Source organism: Neoarius graeffei, chromosome 11 (assembly GCF_027579695.1).
Source record: "Neoarius graeffei isolate fNeoGra1 chromosome 11, fNeoGra1.pri, whole genome shotgun sequence".
Classification (NCBI taxonomy): Eukaryota; Metazoa; Chordata; class Actinopteri; order Siluriformes; family Ariidae; genus Neoarius; species Neoarius graeffei.
The window spans coordinates 62,024,098-62,044,408 of record NC_083579.1 but is presented as its reverse complement, the minus strand read 5'-3'; the positions used below and the strand labels follow the sequence as shown (position 1 = coordinate 62,044,408).

At 42.6% G+C, this 20,311-nt stretch overlaps 1 protein-coding gene across 2 annotated transcripts in view; it reads right to left on the bottom strand.

Moving 5' to 3' along the window:
• The window catches only part of ptk2ba (protein tyrosine kinase 2 beta, a), a 77,935-nt gene that overhangs the window by 36,818 nt on the left and 20,806 nt on the right, over window positions 1-20,311 (bottom strand). For both annotated transcript variants that reach the window (XM_060934533.1, XM_060934532.1), the window contains exons 3-15: window positions 18,962-19,140; window positions 18,788-18,875; window positions 18,601-18,680; window positions 18,401-18,463; window positions 18,231-18,285; window positions 17,996-18,136; window positions 17,372-17,446; window positions 17,009-17,110; window positions 13,591-13,708; window positions 13,408-13,447; window positions 9,759-9,799; window positions 9,619-9,663; window positions 9,428-9,525 (exon numbers count right to left, since the gene is read on the bottom strand). In XM_060934533.1, the coding sequence (XP_060790516.1) occupies window positions 9,428-9,525; window positions 9,619-9,663; window positions 9,759-9,799; window positions 13,408-13,447; window positions 13,591-13,708; window positions 17,009-17,110; window positions 17,372-17,446; window positions 17,996-18,136; window positions 18,231-18,285; window positions 18,401-18,463; window positions 18,601-18,680; window positions 18,788-18,875; window positions 18,962-19,140 (1,125 nt within the window). The remainder of the gene's footprint in view (window positions 1-9,427; window positions 9,526-9,618; window positions 9,664-9,758; window positions 9,800-13,407; window positions 13,448-13,590; window positions 13,709-17,008; window positions 17,111-17,371; window positions 17,447-17,995; window positions 18,137-18,230; window positions 18,286-18,400; window positions 18,464-18,600; window positions 18,681-18,787; window positions 18,876-18,961; window positions 19,141-20,311) is intronic.

Genomic DNA, 20,311 nt, shown 5'->3' with positions numbered 1-20,311 from the left:
GCGTCCTGCCCGAGGCCCAAGACCAAAAAGGGGGTGAGACAGTTCCTGGGGCTGGCTGGGTACTATCGTAGGTTTATACCTAATTATTCGGACGTCACCAGCCCGCTGACAGATCTCACTAAAAAGGGGGCACCAGATCCGGTCCAGTGGACGGAGCAATGCCAGCGGGCTTTCTCTGAGGTAAAGGCTACACTGTGCGGGGGGCCACTATTACACTCCCCTGACTTTTCTCTCCCTTTTATGTTACAGACGGATGCGTCGGACAGAGGGCTGGGGGCCGTGTTGTCCCAGGAGGTGGAGGGGGAGGATCGTCCCGTGCTGTACATCAGCAGAAAGCTGTCGGTACGCGAGGGGCGCTACAGCATGATAGAAAAGGAGTGCCTCGCGATCAAGTGGGCGGTCCTTGCCCTCCGCTACTACCTGCTGGGACGCCCTTTCACCCTCTGTTCGGACCACGCGCCCCTCCAGTGGCTCCACTGCATGAAGGATGCCAACGTGCGGATCACCCGTTGGTATCTGGCACTCCAACCCTTTAATTTCAAGGTGATCCACAGGCCGGGGGCGCAGATGGTTGTGGCGGACTTTCTCTCCCGTCAAGGGGGGGGGAGTCGGCTGCAGGCCGGGCGGCCATCCGGCCTGAGTCTTCATTTGTTCAACTAGTTACAACAACTTTCTGTTTTAATAATTATTTTTTCCCTTATAATTGTCTTAACTTGGGAGCGAGGGTAGACTACCTCAACCCCCCCATGACCCATGGGGATTATTCTGCCCCGTTGACTTGGGTCAGGTACTCTAACTTAATAACTCAGACAAACAGGAGACCGCCGCTCTCTGGTGGGGTATCTGTGGTCTGTAGAAACATCAGTCTCTGTGTTCTCTGGTGTAGAGTCTGCTTCTGGCACTGATGCAGCAGAAGATGTCTCAGTCTCTTTTCCAGTCACATCCACAACTGGAAACGTTGTCCCTGATGTGGTGGAGTTCTTTACTTGCACTGGTGGATAAACTAATGAGTTGATGAGCGCTTCCTTAGGATCTTCAAAAGACTGTTCTGCATACACTGGTGAGGTCTGTAGAAGTTGATCCACGTGCCCTCTCCAAACACTATCAGCAACTTGTACTGTGTACGAAACTGGTCCAGTTTGTGCAATAACAGTTGCAGGAACCCACTTAGGTTCACCTCTGTAGTTCCTGGCAAGCACAGATTCACAGGAGCTGAAAACTCTCTCCTTGCCCTGTTGAGCCCTGTACATCATTTGTTTTTCTTGTTGTTTTTGTACAGTGTCTTTCACTGCTGATGGTTTCAAGAGATCAAAGGTTGTGCGCAGATATCTCTTGAACATCAGGTTGGCAGGAGACGTCTTTGTGGTTGCATGTGGACTGTTACGGTAGTTAAGCAGAAATTTGTGCAGCCTCTGATGAAGTGTTCCTTGACCTTGTGAGGCTTTCAGTGCATGTTTCATTGTCTGAACAAACCTTTCTGCAAGGCCGTTTGTTGCAGAGTGGTATGGAGCTGATGTAATGTGTTGCACTCCATTCGCTTGCAGAAAAGCCTCCATTTCCTGTGAAACCAGTTGAGGTCCATTGTCAGAGACTGGCTGTGTAGGAGATCCAAACCTACAGAACATTTCTCCCAGTGCCTCTATGGTCTTCTCCATGGTGGTTGATTTCATGATAGTCGCTTCAGGCCATTTACTGTGCGCATCAACAGCCACAAGAAACATTCTGTCCTCATACGCACCTGCAAAGTCAATGTGCACACAATGTCATGGTTCCTGTGAGAATTTCCAGAGGTGAAGAGGAGCTAATGGCGGGTTGTTTCGGACCTGGTGACAAGATGAACAGCTTTTAGCTATCTCTTCAATCTGTTTGTCCATCTTTGGCCACCAAAAATAGCTTCTTGCTATTTCCTTCATTCTCACTATTCCACTGTGTCCTGTATGGAGTTGCTGTAACATTTTTGTTTGGAGTGACAGGGTAATAATGACTCTCCTCCCTCACAGCAAACACCCCGACTGAACAGAAAGTTCCGCCCACTTTCCAAGGAAGGGCTTTAAGTTTGCGTCATCACCAGCAGGAAGACCCTTGATGATCAAGTCCATCACTGCAGACAACACAGGGTCATTTCTGGTCACTTTCTTTACCTGCACAGCTGAAAAAGGTGCTTTTTCTACCTCTCTGAAGTAGAGAATCTCCACAGTGTCTGAGTCTGGTTTCTTGACATGAAGTGGCAACCTGGATAAACCATCGGCATTGCAGTGAGACTCTGACTTGCGATACTTTGTCATACGAATGTCCAGACAACAGCAACGCCCACCTCTGCAGACGAGCCGCAGCAAGGGATGGAATCCCCGTGTGAGGTCCAAAGATGGTCGTGAGAGGTCAGTGGTCAGTTAAAAGTGTTAACTTCCTACCATATACAGTGGTGCTTGAAAGTTTGTGAACCCTTTAGAATTTTCTATATTTCTGCATAAATATGACCTAAAACATCATCAGATTTTCACACAAGTCCTAAAAGTAGATAAAAAGAACCCAGTTAAACAAATGAGACAAAAATATTATACTTGGTCATTTATTTATTGAGGAAAATCATCTAATATTACATCTTTGTGAGTGGCAAAAGTATGTGAACCTCTAGGATTAGCAGTTAATTTGAAGGTGAAATTAGAGTCAGGTGTTTTCAATCAATGGGATGACAATCAGGTGTGAGTGGGCGCCCTGTTTTATGTAAGGAACAGGGATCTATCAAAGTCTGATCTTCACAACACGTTTGTGGAAGTGTATCATGGCACGAACAAAGGAGATTTCTGAGGACCTCAGGAAAAGTGTTGTTGATGCTCATCAGGCTGGAAAAGGTTACAAAACCATCTCTAAAGAGTTTGGACTCCACCAATCCACAGTCAGACAGATTGTGTACAAATGGAGAAAATTCAAGCCCATTGTTACCCTCCCCAGGAGTGGTCGACCAACAAAGATCACTCCAAGAGCAAGGTGTGTAATCGTCGGCGAGGTCACAACGGACCCCAGGGTAACTTCTAAGCAACTGAAGGCCTCTCTCACATTGGCTAATGTTAATGTTCATGAGTCCACCATCAGGAGAACACTGAACAACAATGGTGTGCATGGCAGGGTTGCAAGGAGAAAGCCACTGCTCTCCAAACAGAACACTGCTGCACGTTTGCAGTTTGCTAAAGATCACGTGGACAAGCCAGAAGGCTATTGGAAAATGTTTTGTGGACGGATGAGACCAAAATAGAATTTTTGGTTTAAATGAGAAGCGTTATGTTTGGAGAAAGGAAAACACTGCATTCCAGCATAAGAACCTTATCCCATCTCTGAAACATGGTGGTGGTAGTATCATGGTTTGGGCCTGTTTTGCTGCATCTGGGCCAGGACGGCTTGCCATCATTGATGGAACAATGAATTCTGAATTATACCAGCAAATTCTAAAGGAAAATGTCAGGACATCTGTCCATGAACTGAGTCTCAAGATAAGCCGGGTCATGCAGCAAGACAACGATCCTAAGCACACAGGTCATTCTCCTAAAGAATGGTTAAAGAAGAATAAAGTAAATGTTTTGGAATGGCCAAGTCAAAGTCCTGACCTTAATCCAATCGAAATGTTGTGGAAGGACCTGAAGTGAGCAGTTCATGTGAGGAAACCCACCAACATCCCAGAGTTGAAGCTGTTCTGTACAGAGGAATGGGCTAAAATTCCTCCAAGCTGGTGTGCAGGACTGATCAACAGTTTCTGGAAACGTTTAGTTGCAGTTATTGCTGCACAAGGGGGTCACAGTAGATACTGAAAGCAAAGGTTCACATACTTTGCCACTCACAGATATGTAATATTGGATCATTTTCCTCAATAAATAAATGACCAAGTATAATATTTTTGTCTCATTTGTTTAACTGGGTTCTCTTTATCTACTTTTAGGACTTGTGTGAAAATCTGATGACGTTTTAGGTCATATTTATGCAGAAATATAGAAAATTCTAAAGGGTTCACAAACTTTCAAGCACCACTGTACCGTACGTACTGGTGAAATTTTCTAACACCAAATGCTCAGAGCCTCTCGTTCCAGCTGAGCATAATTGGACCCAGCCTTGTTTAGTGTTCTCGATGCGAAAGCAATTGGCTTTTCCTGGCCATTTGGCAATATGTGGGAAATCACTGCCCCTACCCCGTACGGAGAGGCGTCGCAGGCAAGCTGAATCGGGAGCAAAGGATTGAAGTGGGTTAGGACCTCTGAAGCAGTCAGTGAATCCTTCGCCTTCTGAAAAGCGTCTTGGCAGCTTGCGGTCCACTGCCATGCTTCCTCTTTGCGTAGCAGGTTATGTAGTGGTTTCAGAAGTGACGCCAAGCTCGGTATAAACCGTCTGTAGTAGTTCAACAGTCCTAAGAAAGACTTTAGCTGGCTGACATTTTGTGGTGGGGGTGCATCCACAATTGCTGTAATTTTTGAAGGTGCCATATGTAGTCCATTAGTGTCGATCACATGACCTAAATATTCAACAGATGACTGGAAGAAGTCATATTTCTCTTTACGGACTCTCAATCCGTATTCCTTCAGTCTCTGAAGAGTTGCATCCAAGTTGCGCAGATGCTCTTCATCATCTGCTCCTGTACATAGGATATCATCCAGGTAACACTGCACTCCAGGTAATCCGCTCAGGATTTGATCAATAGCTCACTGAAACAACGCTGGGGCTGATGTGATGCCAAAAGGCAATCTGCAGTATCTAAAAAGTCCCTTATGTGTGTTGACTGTCAGCATTTCACGTGACTGCTCTTCAACATGCATTTGTAAGTAAGCCTGGTTGAGATATTTTACTGAACTTTTGTCCCCCACTCAGGCCAGCAAACAAGTCATCGATCAGAGGAAGAGGATACTGCTCAGCAGTTAGTACAGGATTTACTGTTACCTTGAAATCTCCGCAGATCCGAATTCCTCCGTCCTTTTTCAGAACTGGGACGATGGGCGTGGCCCACTCGCTTGTCGTCACAGGCTCCAGAACTCCATTCTTGACCAGCGCGTCCAGGTCAGCCTCCACCTTGGGCCAAATGGCGTATGGCACCAGCCTAGCCTTCATGAACACTGGTTTGTTGTCAGGTTTGACATGTAGCTTCACTGTAATTTTTTTCATGCTGCCCAACTCCTCACGAAAAACTTCCTTGTGCTTTTCCAGGATAGCCTGCAGCTGAGTGGAACTGTGCGACAGCTTCCTTACTTCCTGCCAGTTGAGTCTGATTCTTTTGAGCCAGTCACGCCCCATTATGGCAGGACAGTTCTGGGTAACGTACACTGGCAGCTTGGCAGTTTGGTCATTGCACTGAACAGTCATCTCTGTCATTCCTTTAATCTGCACTCGATGTCCAGTGTACCCTTTAAAAACTGTGTCAGAAGGTTGGAGTGGAAGGTGCTTCAGAAACTTCCTGTAAACATCATATGACACTAATGATGCTTTTGAACTTGTGTCTATCTGCATTTTTACAGAATGTCCTTCCAGCTTGGGTCTGGCCCAAAAGCCGTCTGAAGTGTCATCAACATTCAATAGTCGCACAGAATTGATTGCAGTCGACACTTCTTCTTCTGAGGAATCACTCAGTCTGTCCTCATCATGCTTGACTGTGCGAACATGTCTTTCCTTTTTGAATTTTGCCGTGTCTCTTTTATTTCCAGACTTTGGGCCTTTGTCCTTGCTCTTCTTGTTCGTGCATGCCTGTGCAAGATGGCCTTTTTTCCCCACAGTTGTTGCAGTCCATTTCCTTGCACCAGCAATCATTAGCAAGGTGTCCTAACTTGCCACAGCGAAAACATGGTCCTTGTGCATTTGTTTTACCACTGTCCACTTTGTATACTCTGCCTGTAGCATGCAGAGCCTGAGCTTCTTTCGAAGCCAATTCCATTGTGATACTGATATTAATTGCCTTGTCAAGAATCAAGTCACTTTCTGTGAGTAATTTCTTCTGTGCGGCTTCATTTCTTAATCCACACACCAGTCTGTCTCTTAATGTGTTATTTAAAGCATCTTTAAACTCACAGTGTTCAGCTAATTTCTGTAATGATGCAACAAACATGATGACAGACTCACCCTCTTCTTGGTTTCGTTTGTGAAACCTGAATCTTTCAGCGATCACCAGGGGCTTGGGTGAAAAATGTTTGGTCAGTGTGTCCACAATTTCTGCAAAAGTTTTACTGCCTGGCTTTGCTGGTTGTACAAGGCTCCGTAGCAGGTTAAGTCTTTGGGCCTATCACACTCAAAAAAATGGGCACCAACTTATCCTGTATTCCATTAGCTGCGATGAAATATCCAAAATGCTCTGTATAGGAGCTCCATTGCTCCGCGCTTTCGTCGAAGGGACCGATAGAGCCAATAACTCCAGCCATTTTCTTGCTCCTGGTTAAATGGCGCTCTTCCCTTTACAACTGTTCCTTCCCGTAACGTCGAGCCTTTTTCGGCGTTACTCATTGTGCTTTGTCCTTGTCGTTTTCCACCGCTCACTCCTCCCCGCTTAGCTGAAGACAGCCGCATCCACCGGAGCACACATGGTGAAACTTCTGCTCTCCGGCGGCGTCTAACACCCGGTCAGCGCGAGGCATCGGCAGGAAAAAACAAAAACGGCACAAAACATTCCTCCGTCGCGGACTGCAGCGTCGGTCCAGTCGTCCTCGTCGCCACTTTTTGTTATATCTTTCACCGCTGTGTTACTAAATATAACAATGATTTCTCGGACCACAACATAATGTTAAAGGTTTATTGACGGCGGCATAACGTACTAGCCCATGGCTACTCTGACAACAACAACATCGAAGGTTACCCAACATGCACCAGGTGCATGTCAACTACAGGTCCTATTGTAACCCAAAATACACAACAAACAGCATGAGGGAGGTCTGGGAAGATGTGAAAACCATCACAGGCCACAATACAAAGACCAGAGTCATTGAGGGGACAGACAGTGGAGAGGGCGAATGAGTTGAATGACTTTCAATCGGTTCAACCAGCCCACGTCCCCCCCACCCTCTCCCTCACTGCAGCCATCTCTCCTTCTTCCCTCAACACACCTCCCCCCAGTCATCACAGCAGCCCCCTCCTCCCCCACCTCAACACAGACTCCTCCATGCATTACTGCAGACCAGGTCAGATGTCAACTGAGGAAGCTTCACCCCAGGAAAGCAGCAGGCCCGGACAAGGTGTGTCCCCGACTGCTGAAGACCTGTGCTGCTGAACTGGGTGAACCACTCCAATGCATCTTCAACCTTAGCCTGCAGCTGGGGAGAGTGCCCACCCTCTGGAAGACATCATGTATCGTTCCAGTTCCCAAAAAGAATCGGTCCAGCGAGCTGAACGACTTCCGACCGGTGGCACTCACTTCACATCTGATGAAGACGTTGGAGCGGCTCTTCCTCAGCCTCCTCAGACCCCAGGTACAACATGCCCAGGACTGTCTGCAGTTTGCGTACCGGGCAGGTGTCGGTGTGGAAGACGCCATCCTCTACCTGCTACACCGAGCCCACTCGCATCTGGATAAGGGAAATGGCACACTGAGGATCCTCTTCTTGGACTTCTCGAGTGCCTTCAACACCATCCAGCCCCTATTGCTTCAGGACAAACTGAACAGGATGCGAGTGGACCCCTGCCTGATCACCTGGATCTCCAGCTACCTCACTGACAGGCCCCTGTACATCAGGCTGAAGGACATCACATCTGACACTGTGATTAGCAGCACCAGAGCACCCCAGGGCACGGTGCTGGCCCCTCTTCTCTTCACCCTGTACACCATGGACTTCTGCTACAACTCGGAGCTGTGTCACATTCAGAAGTTTGCCGATGACACAGCCATCGTTGGGTGTATCAGTGACTACAGAGAGGAGGAGTATAGGAGCCTGGTGAGGGACTTTGCTGTGTGGTGCAACAGGAACCATCTGCAGCTCAACACCTTGAAGACCAAGGAGCTGGTCATTGACTTTGGGAGGTCCAGACCAAGGTCACGACCAGTTCTGATCGAGGGAGTTGAGGTGGAGGCTGTGGATTCCTACAAGTACCTCAGGCTGTGGCTGGACAGCAAGCTGGATTGGACTTGCAACACCAAACATACAGGAAGGGACAGAGCAGGCTATACTTCCTTAGGAGGCTGCGGTCCTTTAACATCTGCAGGAAACTCCTGTGGATGTTCCATCAGTCTGTGGTCGCCAGTGTCCTGTTTTACACCATGGTGTGCTGGGGGGGCAGCACATCCAAGAAGGACACATCCAGGCTGGACAAACTGATCAGGCGGGTAGGCATGAAGCTGGACTATCTGGTGACGGTGGCAGAGAAGAGATCTATGGACAAACTATTGAACATCATGGACGATGCCAGTCACCCTCTGCACACCGTCATCAGCAACCAGAGGAGCCTGTTCAGTGACAGGATGCTCCTTCCCAAGTGCAGGAAGAACAGACTTAAAAACTCCTTTGTCCCTCACGCCATCAGACTGTACAACTCCTCTCTGGGGGGGAGGAGGGGTAACAGGAGGACAGAGGATGGGAAGGAACAGTAGCCTAGCCTAACAATAAGCAATACCGGACAATGTGCAATATAAAGTGCAATATCTCTCCTGCCGCTGCCCCCCTTCTCTCCCCCCCTTCCTTATTCTTTTTATATTTGTATATGTAAATACTTAATTTATTTTAATTTATCTAGAAGTTTTCTCTATTTCTTTTCTCTGTTTATCTGTAATGATGCTGCTGGAATCTTAATTTCCCTGAGGGAACCTGCCCAAAGGGATCAATAAAGTTTTATCTAATCTAAAAGTAGATTAAACAAACTAAGAAATGGGCAGAAATGGGAGAACTTGTACCTGGGGAATGCACTTTGTGGTTTTTGGGTTTTAAAATCTAGTGTTGGTGGAGTTTTAAAATAAACTTGTCAATGACTAGCAAAAGTATTGTCTATAAGCAACCTAACTAGCATGGCTGATTTACATGTGTTAAGTTAGAATTAGACATCACTCCACTAAATGCATTATTTTTGCGCCAAAAATCCAGAGTGCTCAACCCCTGCTCAAAATCCCTGCACTGAATCACTATGAGGTGGCCTGCTTCTATATTTAAACATTGTAGCCATTTTGGGCTGCAGTTTTTACTGAAAAAAATATATATATTAACAGACAAACCTCCACTGTGAAAGAATACACTATTTTCAAGCTTTCAGAAGTAGAATTATAACATTTAGCCCTCAGAAACTTTTCTATTTAATTTAAAAAAAAAAATTTTCTAAACTTGTACACCTTAAATTGAAAGCACTATCGCACTTTTTAATCAGTCTTTAATATTTATTTTTTGAGTGTATGACTAAAGTAAACTTGTTGCGATTAAATGTTTACTGAACCTTTAAAATAAATATGAAATATGGTGATTTAATTCAAGTACAGTGAACTACTCACCTTACTTTTGTAAACCCCTTCATGAACCTCCCCAAAGAAACCTTCACCCAGGATCCGGCCAAGGACAATGCTGTCTCTAGGAATGCTATGCCTGTCCACTAAAAAAACAGGATAACTTCGTTGGGTCTAATCTCAGCACAGCCAGAGTAAATATTAACAGGATGTGTAGGATTTTCCAATATCGCCCATACCTGTTTCAGGCTTTTGATCTGGTATCTCTGCATATATGTCCGAGTCTGTAAAATTTATGAACCAGTACTGATCATTCTTTTGTAAATAGCCAAATACTTCATTGAAAATGTTGCCAGAATGAAAGAAATTATTGACATACTCATGCTTGTTCTGTGGGAAGAGGTGCCTTCTTTATTTCGACTGAAAATAAACAATAAATCGTTTACATAACATAAATGATGCATGTAGAGCATCATAAATAATATGTACACTGTCAGAAATAGGGGTACTGTATGAGTACATGTCTAGCCCTCAAAGTACAATCTACACTAATGTATCCCCTAGGGCTCATTATTGTACCTCAGTGTACAGTGGTGCTTGAAAGTTTGTGAACCCTTTAGAACTTTCTATATTTCTACATAAATATTACCTAAAACATCATCAGATTTTCACACAAGTCGTAAAAGTATATGCAAAGAACCCAGTTAAACAAATAAGACAAAAATATTATACTTGGTCATTTATTTATTGAGGAAAATGATCCAATATTACATATCTATGAGTGGCAAATGTACAGTTAGGTCCATAAATATTTGGACAGAGACAACATTTTTCTAATTTTGGTTCTGTACATTACCACAATGAATTTTGAACAAAACAATTCAGATGCAGTTGAAGTTCAGACTTTCAGCTTTAATTCAGTGGGTTGAACAAAATGACTGCATACAAATGTGAGGAACTAAAGCATTTTTTTTAAACACAATCCCTTCATTTCAGGGGCTCAAAAGTAATTGGACAAATTAAATAATTGTAAATAAAATGTTCATTTCTAATACTTGGTTGAAAACCCTTTGTTGGCAATGACTGCCTGAAGTCTTGAACTCATGGACATCACCAGACGCTGTGTTTCCTCCTTTTTAATGCTCTGCCAGGCCTTTACTGTAGCAGTTTTCAGTTGCTGTTTGTTTGTGGGCCTTTCTGTCTGAAGTTTAGTCTCTAACAAGTGAAATGCATGCTCAATTGGGTTGAGATCAGGTGACTGACTTGGCCATTCAAGAATATTCCACTTCTTTGCTTGAATAAACTCCTGGGTTGCTTTGGCTTTATGTTTTGGGTCACTGCCCATCTGTATTATGAAATGCCGACCAATCAGTTTGGCTGCATTTGGCTGGACTTGAGCACACAGTATGTCTCTGAATACCTCAGAATTCATCCGGCTGCTTCTGTCCTGTGTCACATCATCAATAAACACTAGTGACCAGTGCCACTGGCAGCCATGCATGCCCAAGCCATCACACTGCCTCCGCCGTGTTTTACAGATGATGTGGTATGCTTTGGATCATGAGCTGTACCATGCCTTCACCATACTTTTTTCTTTCCATCATTCTGGTAGAGGTTGATCTTGGTTTCATCTGTCCAAAGAATGTTCTTCCAGAACTGTGCTGGCTTTTTTAGATGTTTTTTAGCAAAGTCCAATCTAGCCTTTTTATTCTTGAGGCTTATGAGTGTCTTGCACCATGCAGTGAACCCTCTGTATGTACTTTCATGCAGTCTTCTCTTTATGGTAGATTTGGATATTGATACGCCTACCTCCTGGAGAGTGTTGTTCACTTGGTTGGCTGTTATGAAGGCGTTTCTCTTCACCATGGAAATTATTCTGCGATCATCCACCACTGTTGTCTTCTGTGGGCGTCCAGGTCTTTTTGCATTGATGAGTTCACCAGTGCTTTCTTTCTCAGGATGTACCAAACTGTAGATTTTGCCACTCCTAATATTGTAGCAATTTCTCGGATGGGTTTTTTCTGTTTTCGCAGTTTAAGGATGGCTTGTTTCACCTGCATGGAGAGCTCCTTTGACCGCATGTTTTCTTCACAGCAAAATCTTCCAAATGCAAGCAGCACACCTCAGATCAACTCCAGGTCTTTTATCTGCTAAATTGAGAATGACATAACGAAGGAATTGCCCACACCTGCCCATGAAATAGCCTTTGAGTCAATTGTCCAATTACTTTTGGTTCCTTTAAAAACAGGGTGGCACATGTTAAGGAGCTGAAACTCCTAAACCCTTCATCCAATTTTAATGTGGATACCCTCAAATGAAAGCTGAAAGTCTGGACTTTATGTCCATGTCCATTATATAACTATAACTTGAATAAGTTTCAGTAAACAGGTAAAAAAAACAAAATTTGTGTCAGTGTCCAAATATATATTGACCTAACTGTATGTGAACCTTTGCTTTCAGTATCTGGTGTGACCCCCTTGTGCAGCAATAACTGCAACTAAACGTTTCCAGTAACTGTTGATCAGTCCTGCACACCAGCCTGGAGGAATTTTAGCCCATTCCTCCATACAGAACAGCTTCAACTCTGGGATGTTGGTGGGTTTCCTCACATGAACTGCTCGCTGCAGGTCCTTCCACAACATTTCCATTGGATTAAGGTCAGGACTTTGACTTGGCCATTCCAAAACATTCACTTTATTCTTCTTTAACCATTCTTTGGTTGAACGAATTGTGTGCTTAGGGTCGTTGTCTTGCTGCATGACCCACCTTCTCTTGAGATTCAGTTCATGGACAGATGTCCTGACATTTTCCTTTAGAATTCACTGGTATAACTCAGAATTCATTGTTCCATCAATAATGGCAAGCCATCCTGGGCCAGATGCAGCAAAACAAGCCCAAACCATGATACTACCACCACCATGTTTCACAGATGGGATAAGGTTCTTATGCTGGAATGGAATGTTTTCCTTTCTCCAAACATAACGCTTCTCATTTAAACCAAAAAGTTCTATTTTGGTCTCACCCGTCCACAAAACATTTTTCCAATAGCCTTCTGGCTTGTCCACGTGATCTTTAGCAAACTGCAGACATGCAGCAATGTTCTTTTTGAAGAGCAGTGGCTTTCTCCTTGCAACCCTGCCATGCACACCATTGTTGTTCAGTGTTCTCCTGATGATGGACTCATGAACATTAGCCAATGTGAGAGAGGCCTTCAGCTGCTTAGAAGTTACCCTGGGGTCCTTTGTGACCTCGCCGATGATTACACACCTTGCTCTTGGAGTGATCTTTGTTGGTCGACCACTCCTGGGGAGGGTAACAATGGTCTTGAATTTCCTCCATTTGTACACAATCTGTCTGACTGTGGATTGGTGGAGTCCAAACTCTTTAGAGATGGTTTTGTAGCCTTTTCCAGCCTGATGAGCATCAACAACGTTTTTTCTGAGATCCTCAGAAATCTCCTTTGTTCGTGGCATGATACACTTCCACAAACATGTTGTGAAGATCAGACTTTGATAGATCCCTGTTCTTTAAATAAAACAGGGTGCCCACTCACACCTGATTGTCATCCCATTGATTGAAAACACCTGACTCTAATTTCACCTTCAAATTAACTGCTAATCCTAGAGGTTCACATACTTTTGCCATTTACAGATATGTAATATTGGATAATTTTCCTCAATAAATAAATGACCAAGTATAATATTTTTGTCTCATTTGTTTAACTGGGTTCTCTTTATCTACTTTTAGGACTTGTGTGAAAATATGATGATGTTTTAGATCATATTTATGCAGAAATATAGAACATTCTAAAGAGTTCACAAACTTTCAAACACCACTGTATCTGTGTGTGCCTTTTCAGGACCAAAAAGTTACATATATGTTCCCAAGCAGTATATAAAGGGTACAAATAAGTACCTCAGAGGGTTCTGCCCCAGTGACAAGCCTTTGTACCCCTAAAGGTACAATAATGCACTTTATTTTCTGAGAGTGCATATAAAAAGTATGCAACAGGTAGCAGCATTACTCACCTATCAGGAACACAAGGTAGAGAAATTCTAGCTTCTTTTTCTGGGAAATAATATGGTAACACCATCTTTTAAATGATGACATTCACAAAATCCAATGTTTTAGCTAATTCAAGATGATGATGGCAGTCTGTTCTGATTCTACTGTTATGACATCAAACCTAAAATAGCAGCTCTCTCACTCACCTTTTTTTGATCTCATGATCAAAGATGTGTCTTTTCCACTTTCAAAACGACAATACCCATCTATCAGGTCAGCCATGTTCTCAGCAATTGCTAATGAGGCTGTGTTGATGGACAAAGGCTGCAGATTTAACATAATTAATCTGACATTATTAAAATGCTTTAGGGTAAAAATACTAAATGAGCATTTTTCCTGATCAAGCCTGGTTCTGACTACATTAAAACATAAATACGTTTTCATCTTGAGATTACTTGAAAATGTTCTACTTCCTAAAAAAAGGAACAAAGGATAGGCGGCATGGTGGTGTAGTGGTTCACACTGTTGCCATCGCAAAAAGAAGGTACTTGGAGCCTTTCTTTGTGGAGTTTGCTTGTTCTCGCTGGGCCTGTGTGGGTTTCCTCTGCATCTGCGGTTTCCTCCCACAGTCTAAAGACATGTGAATTAGGACAACTAGCTACTCAAAATAGCCCATAAAAAATGAGTGAATTATCCCTGCGATAGATTAGAGACCTGTCCAGGGTGTACCCTGTCTCCTGCCTGAAGTCAGCTGCAATTGGCTCCAGCTTCCCCTGCAGCCCTGACAGATAAGCTAATGGACAGATGGAATAAAGGACTAAATAAGGTAAAACTAACCATTTTTATATTGTCCCTAATCTTAAAAGACAGTTTTTCAAAGAATCTTCAATCAAATGCATTGTTTTTTTCCCCTTCCAGTAGGTCCTATGCATGCACAGGAAAGGAAAATGCTATTAACCAATAATAACATGCCATGTTTAAAAGCTACACCGCCCCGTACTCCAGCTATTGTCAATGTGAAAATGCTGAGCTTGTTTCACTTAAAAATATGTCACATTTTGAAACAAAAAACATGACTTAAGAATTCCTGTTTTAAATCATAATATGGCTATTTTTCTGGCTACTGCTGGAATTTACTCTGATCCACAACAAAATCTGACAATTAACACACACACAAATATTATATATATATATATATATATATATATATATATATATATATATATATATATATATATATATACACACACACACACCGTGGGGCAAAAAGTATTTAGTCAGTCACCAATTGTGCAAGTTCTCCCACTTAAAAAGATGAGAGAGGCCTGTAATTTTCATCATAGGTATACCTCAACTATGAGAGACAAAATGAGAAAAAAAAATCCAGAAAATCACATTGTCTGATTTTTAGAGAATTTATTTGCAAATTATGATGGAAAATAAGTATTTGGTCAATAACAAAAGTTCATCTCAATACTTTGTTATATACCCTTTGTTGGCAATGACAGAGGTCAAACGTTTTCTGTAAGTCTTCACAAGGTTTTCACACACTGTTGCTGGTATTTTGGCCCATTCCTCCATGCAGATCTCCTCTAGAGCAGTGATGTTTTGGGGCTGTCGCTGGGCAACACGGACTTTCAACTCCCTCCAAAGATTTTCTATGGGGTTGAGATCTGGAGACTGGCTAGGCCACTCCAGGACCTTGAAATGCTTCTTACGAAGCCACTCCTTCGTTGCCCGGGTGGTGTGTTTGGGATCATTGTCATGCTGAAAGACCCAGCCACGTTTCATCTTCAATGCCCTTGCTGATGGAAGGAGGTTTTCACTCAAAATCTCACGATACATGGCCCCATTCATTCTTTCCTTTACACGGATCAGTCGTCCTGATCCCTTTGCAGAAAAACAGCCCCAAAGCATGATGTTTCCACCCCCATGCTTCACAGTAGGTATGGTGTTCTTTGGATGCAACTCAGCATTCTTTCTCCTCCAAACACGACAAGTTGAGTTTTTACCAAAGAGTTCTATTTTGATTTCATCTGATCATATGACATTCTCCCAATATTCTTCTGGATCATCCAAATGCTCTCTAGCAAACTTCAGACGGGCCTGGACATGTACTGGCTTAAGCAGGGGGACACGTCTGGCACTGCAGGATTTGAGTCCCTGGCGGCGTAGTGTGTTACTGATGGTAGCCTTTGTTACTTTGGTCCCAGCTCTCTGCAGGTCATTTACTAGGTCCCCCCGTGTGGTTCTGGGATTTTTGCTCACCGTTCTTGTGATCATTTTGACCCCACGGGGTGAGATCTTGCGTGGAGTCCCAGATCGAGGGAGATTATCAGTGGTCTTGTATGTCTTCCATTTTCTAATAATTGCTCCCACAGTTGATTTCTTCACACCAAGCTGCTTACCTATTGCAGATTCAGTCTTCCCAGCCTGGTGCAGGTCTACAATTTTGTTTCTGGTGTCCTTTGACAGCTCTTTGGTCTTGGCCATAGTGGAGTTTGGAGTGTGACTGTTTGAGGTTGTGGACAGGTGTCTTTTATACTGATGAGTTCAAACAGGTGCCATTAATACAGGTAACAAGTGGAGGACAGAGGAGCCTCTTAAAGAAGTTACAGGTCTGTGAGAGCCAGAAATCTTGCTTGTTTGTAGGTGACCAAATATTTATTTTACCAAGGAATTTACCAATTAATTCATTAAAAATCCTACAATGTGATTTCCTGGATTCTTTCCCCCCATTCTGTCTCTCATAGTTGAGGTATACCTATGATGAAAATTATAGCCTCTCTCATCTTTTTAAGTGGGAGCACTTGCACAATTGGTGGCTGACTAAATACTTTTTTGCCCCACTGTGTGTGTGCATATATATATATATATATATATATATATATATATATATATATATATGCGCACACACACACACACACACACACACACACACACACACACACACACACACACACACACACGGTGACTTTACCAATTCTCGTTCAATTGACCTCAAATTTTAACAGCATGTGTGGAAACAGATCAAAATTTTATGTTTAATGATTTTTGTTTTTATCTTTTTAGGTATAGAAATGCCATTCACTGGAAAAGAAAAGGCGTTTTGTGTGTTAGAGTGCGCTCAAACACAGTCGAACAAGACTGTGCAGTGTGCATTTATGACAGAATTCTCTAAAAATGCACCAACTGCAATGCAGATTTGGACATGGCACAAAACGAGGAAAGCTGTCTGTGCAGGACAAAAGGATCTGGACGACCACCAGCATCGAAAGAGACGGTTGAGTGGGTTCACAAATATTGAAAATTTGTGAAATTGTTCTTGGAATCCACATACCTTTGAATTTCTCATTCAAATTTTGAGGAATAAATCTTATACTGCTCAACATTAAGCCTGTTCAGTTTCATTTGCCTAGACTATGTAGTTTCTGTGATATTTACATATCAAATAATATCACATTTTTTGAAACACAACTCTCACCACATGAAACTTAAATTACAGGATAAAATCTTTCTTTAGAATTACAAAATTGTTTATAAAAATATAAACTTTAATCTCAAAATAACTGTGCTTGATTTTAAAACATATCCAGGAATTTACATCAAGAACACATAGCTTACCTGTTTAGCTCCCTGAATTTCTATATATAACAGAGCCTTTCCATCATTCTGAAGGGAACATCTGATCCTTTGAATTTGTGCGAAATTAGCTAAACACATGAGCTATGGAAAGATAGTGAATAATACAATTAATGTATAATTCAATGGAAAGAATACAATGCATTTTAAATAACAAAGGTGCTAAAGCAGCTTTGATAAAGATCACATTTATTTATTGTGTTGGCATAGAAAATTGCACTGTATATAAACAAGTGCTTTGTGTAAGGTCAGAGATGTAAATAAATGTTTTTAATATAAATGCTTTGCACTAAGCCAACAGAAATGTTAGTTTATGGTGGTGGTGGTGAAAAGTATAATACATACAACTGAATTCTTGTCTGCACGTTGACAAATGCCTTTCGAGCTAATAACAAGGTCCACAGCTAAACTCCATCCTTGCTGCACACATGAAAGAAAGACAGTTAAACATCAATTACAATGCATCTGTTGTGCACACTGATATGTCAGACAGGGGAAATGGCAACCCTGAAATAATACCATGAACTAATATTAGTTTGACACATTAGACTGATGTAAAATTAGATAAATTTTCAATAAAATATTGTTGTAGAAATTAAAAGCATTGCTTACAGGACAGGGTGTATGGGAAAATCGTTTGACATTGATTAACCCTTTGGTGACTGACCCCTTGAAAATGGTTCCTCCAGGAACCATGACGTTTCAGTTGTCAAGACAACGGAAAAACTAAAATACAAATACAAGAGCATTTTGTTTTGTGCACAAGAGCATTGTGACGTATCTTTCTGTTTTTGTATTTTAGTTTTTCTGTTGTCTTGACAACTGAAACGTCATCGTTCCTGGAGGAACCATTTTCAAGGGGTCAGTCACCAAAGGGTTAACGAAGACTGTGGTTCATGTTTTACAATCAATGGCTACTATCTCAAATAAAGGATGTGTGCAGAGATAAACAAGCAGTAGAGGTCTCACCACTAACTCGCAAGGGAAGACTTCCTCATCAAAACTGGAAAACACTGAGAAAGTTTCAAAGAACTTCATCATGCATTGTTCCTCCTTGAGAGACGAATACTGCTGGAATGTTTGCTGGATCAATTTCCTGAGATGCTTTGGCTGTCACCCAAAAGAAAACATGACTGATCAATCCCAAACCGAGAATGAGAACCACTAACCTACATGAATGAAATACAATAAAAATCTGCTTTACCTTCATACTGTTGATCAGTTCCTGTGGAAAGAACAAGTCAAGGCCCACTTCTTTCCTGAGAAGAAGAAACATGAGGAATACAATTCATTCCACTGCATTTTTCATTGTTTCGTTTTGTTTTATGAACAGTCATACACACTGAAGCATGAGTGTTTTCTGGTCTAACTTACTCTAGCAGCTCAAAATTTGATTTTTTTTCCAATCCATTGGCATTCATATCTTTGTAAAATCTCCTGTTGGGTGACAGCATGGGAATGACCTTTTTAAAAACTGTAACCTTTGAAAATGTAAAAACTGAATATAGCAGTAGTCAAAATTATGCATTATGCAGGGTATGCAGAGTGAACAGAGCTTTACAGAATGTTGGTACCTGATCTCCAAGCATCCCAACTGTAAGGCCATACCATCACTGACTTTACTGGCACAATGCTGCATATAGTCACTGCGGACCTGTAAGGAGAAGAAGAAGATGATGATGATGATGATGATTAATTCGTGTTGCTGCAAAGTTTAGCTCAACACTATACACACAGATGTTTGTAATATCCCACACTAACCTGCTGGTAAAAATACAGCATGGTGGTTTTATCTTCTTTCAGCTTTTCCAAGAAATTAGAGGGGATATACCGGATTCTCAAGTCATATCTGATCATTTTTAAAAGACATAATAAACTAAGAAAAAAAATATTTTGCATTGCAACAGAACTTGTGAAGGACTTTGGAGATCATACCGCCACTCTGCCTCCACATGCTGCTGCTCATACTTCTTCTCCACCTCATTCACTGTCAAGTTTGGATGGAGCCAGTGCACTTCATCTGATTTGAGGTGTTTAAGCCTCAAGCCATAGCAGCCAGTAAACTTGATGTTCGGACCAAGCCGCCCACTTTCTAAGATAGACTGAATAATGGCCTGTAGAGTAACAATGCCATGTCAATCCATAATTATCATACAACATACCAGTCAGAATTTCACTCAAATCCTTTATGAAACCTACCACGTTTGGAATTTAACAATGTCCAAAAAAAAGGAGTTTAATTCTATACCAAAGTCACTCTTACCGCACAATAATGTACCATTGTGTCAGTTAAAAATAAATTCTTTCAAAGAGATTCAAGGCGGCATGGTGGTGTAGTGGTTAGCACTGTCGCCTCACAGCAAGAAGGTTCTGAGTTCGAGCCCAGTGACTGACAGGGGTCCTTTCTGTGTAGACTTTGCATGTTCTCCTTGTGTCTGCGTGGGTTTCCCCCAAAGACATGCAGGTTAGGCTAATGAGTGGCTCCAAATTGATTGTGAATGTGAGTACGAATGGTTGTGTCTCTCTATGCGTCAGCCCTGTGATGACCTGGTGACTTGTCCAGGGTGTACCCCACCTCTTGCCCATAGTCAGCTGGGATAGGCTCCAGCTTGCCCACAACCCTGCACAGGATAAGTGGTTATGGATAATTGATGGAATGGAGGTTCAAGAAATTCCAAAAAATTAAACATTCGTATGTTATTAAAAATGATGGCACAGTGGTGTAGTGGTTAGCACTGTCGCTTCACAGCAAGAAGGTCCTGGGTTCGAGCCCAGTGGCCGGCGAGGGCCTTTCTGTGTGGAGCTTGCATGTTCTCCCCGTGTCTGCGTGGGTTTCCTCTGGGTGCTCCGGTTTCCCCCACAGTCCAAAGACATGCAGGTTAGGTTAATTGGTGGCTCTAAATTGACTGTAGGTGTGAATGGTTGTTTGTCTCTGTGTCAGCCCTGCGATAACCTGGCAACTTGTCCAGGGTGTACCCCGCCTCTAGCCCATAGTCAGCTGGAATAGGCTCCAGCTTGCCTGCAACCCTGTAGAACAGGATAAGCGGCTACAGATAATGGATGGATGGAGGTTATTAAAAACAGTGCCAAATTAGATCACTTTTCAGATAAAGACATCATTAAGGTTGTGCAATATTTTATCTGAAAACACAGAAGCAAGTAAGAGACAAATTATACAAAATGCTATGACAAGTTCTCCAGAATGTTTAAAAATAACTAAACAGCCAATTTCATTATAAAATGGCGCAACTGTGTACCTGAGAGAACTTAGGCAGTTTTAAAGGC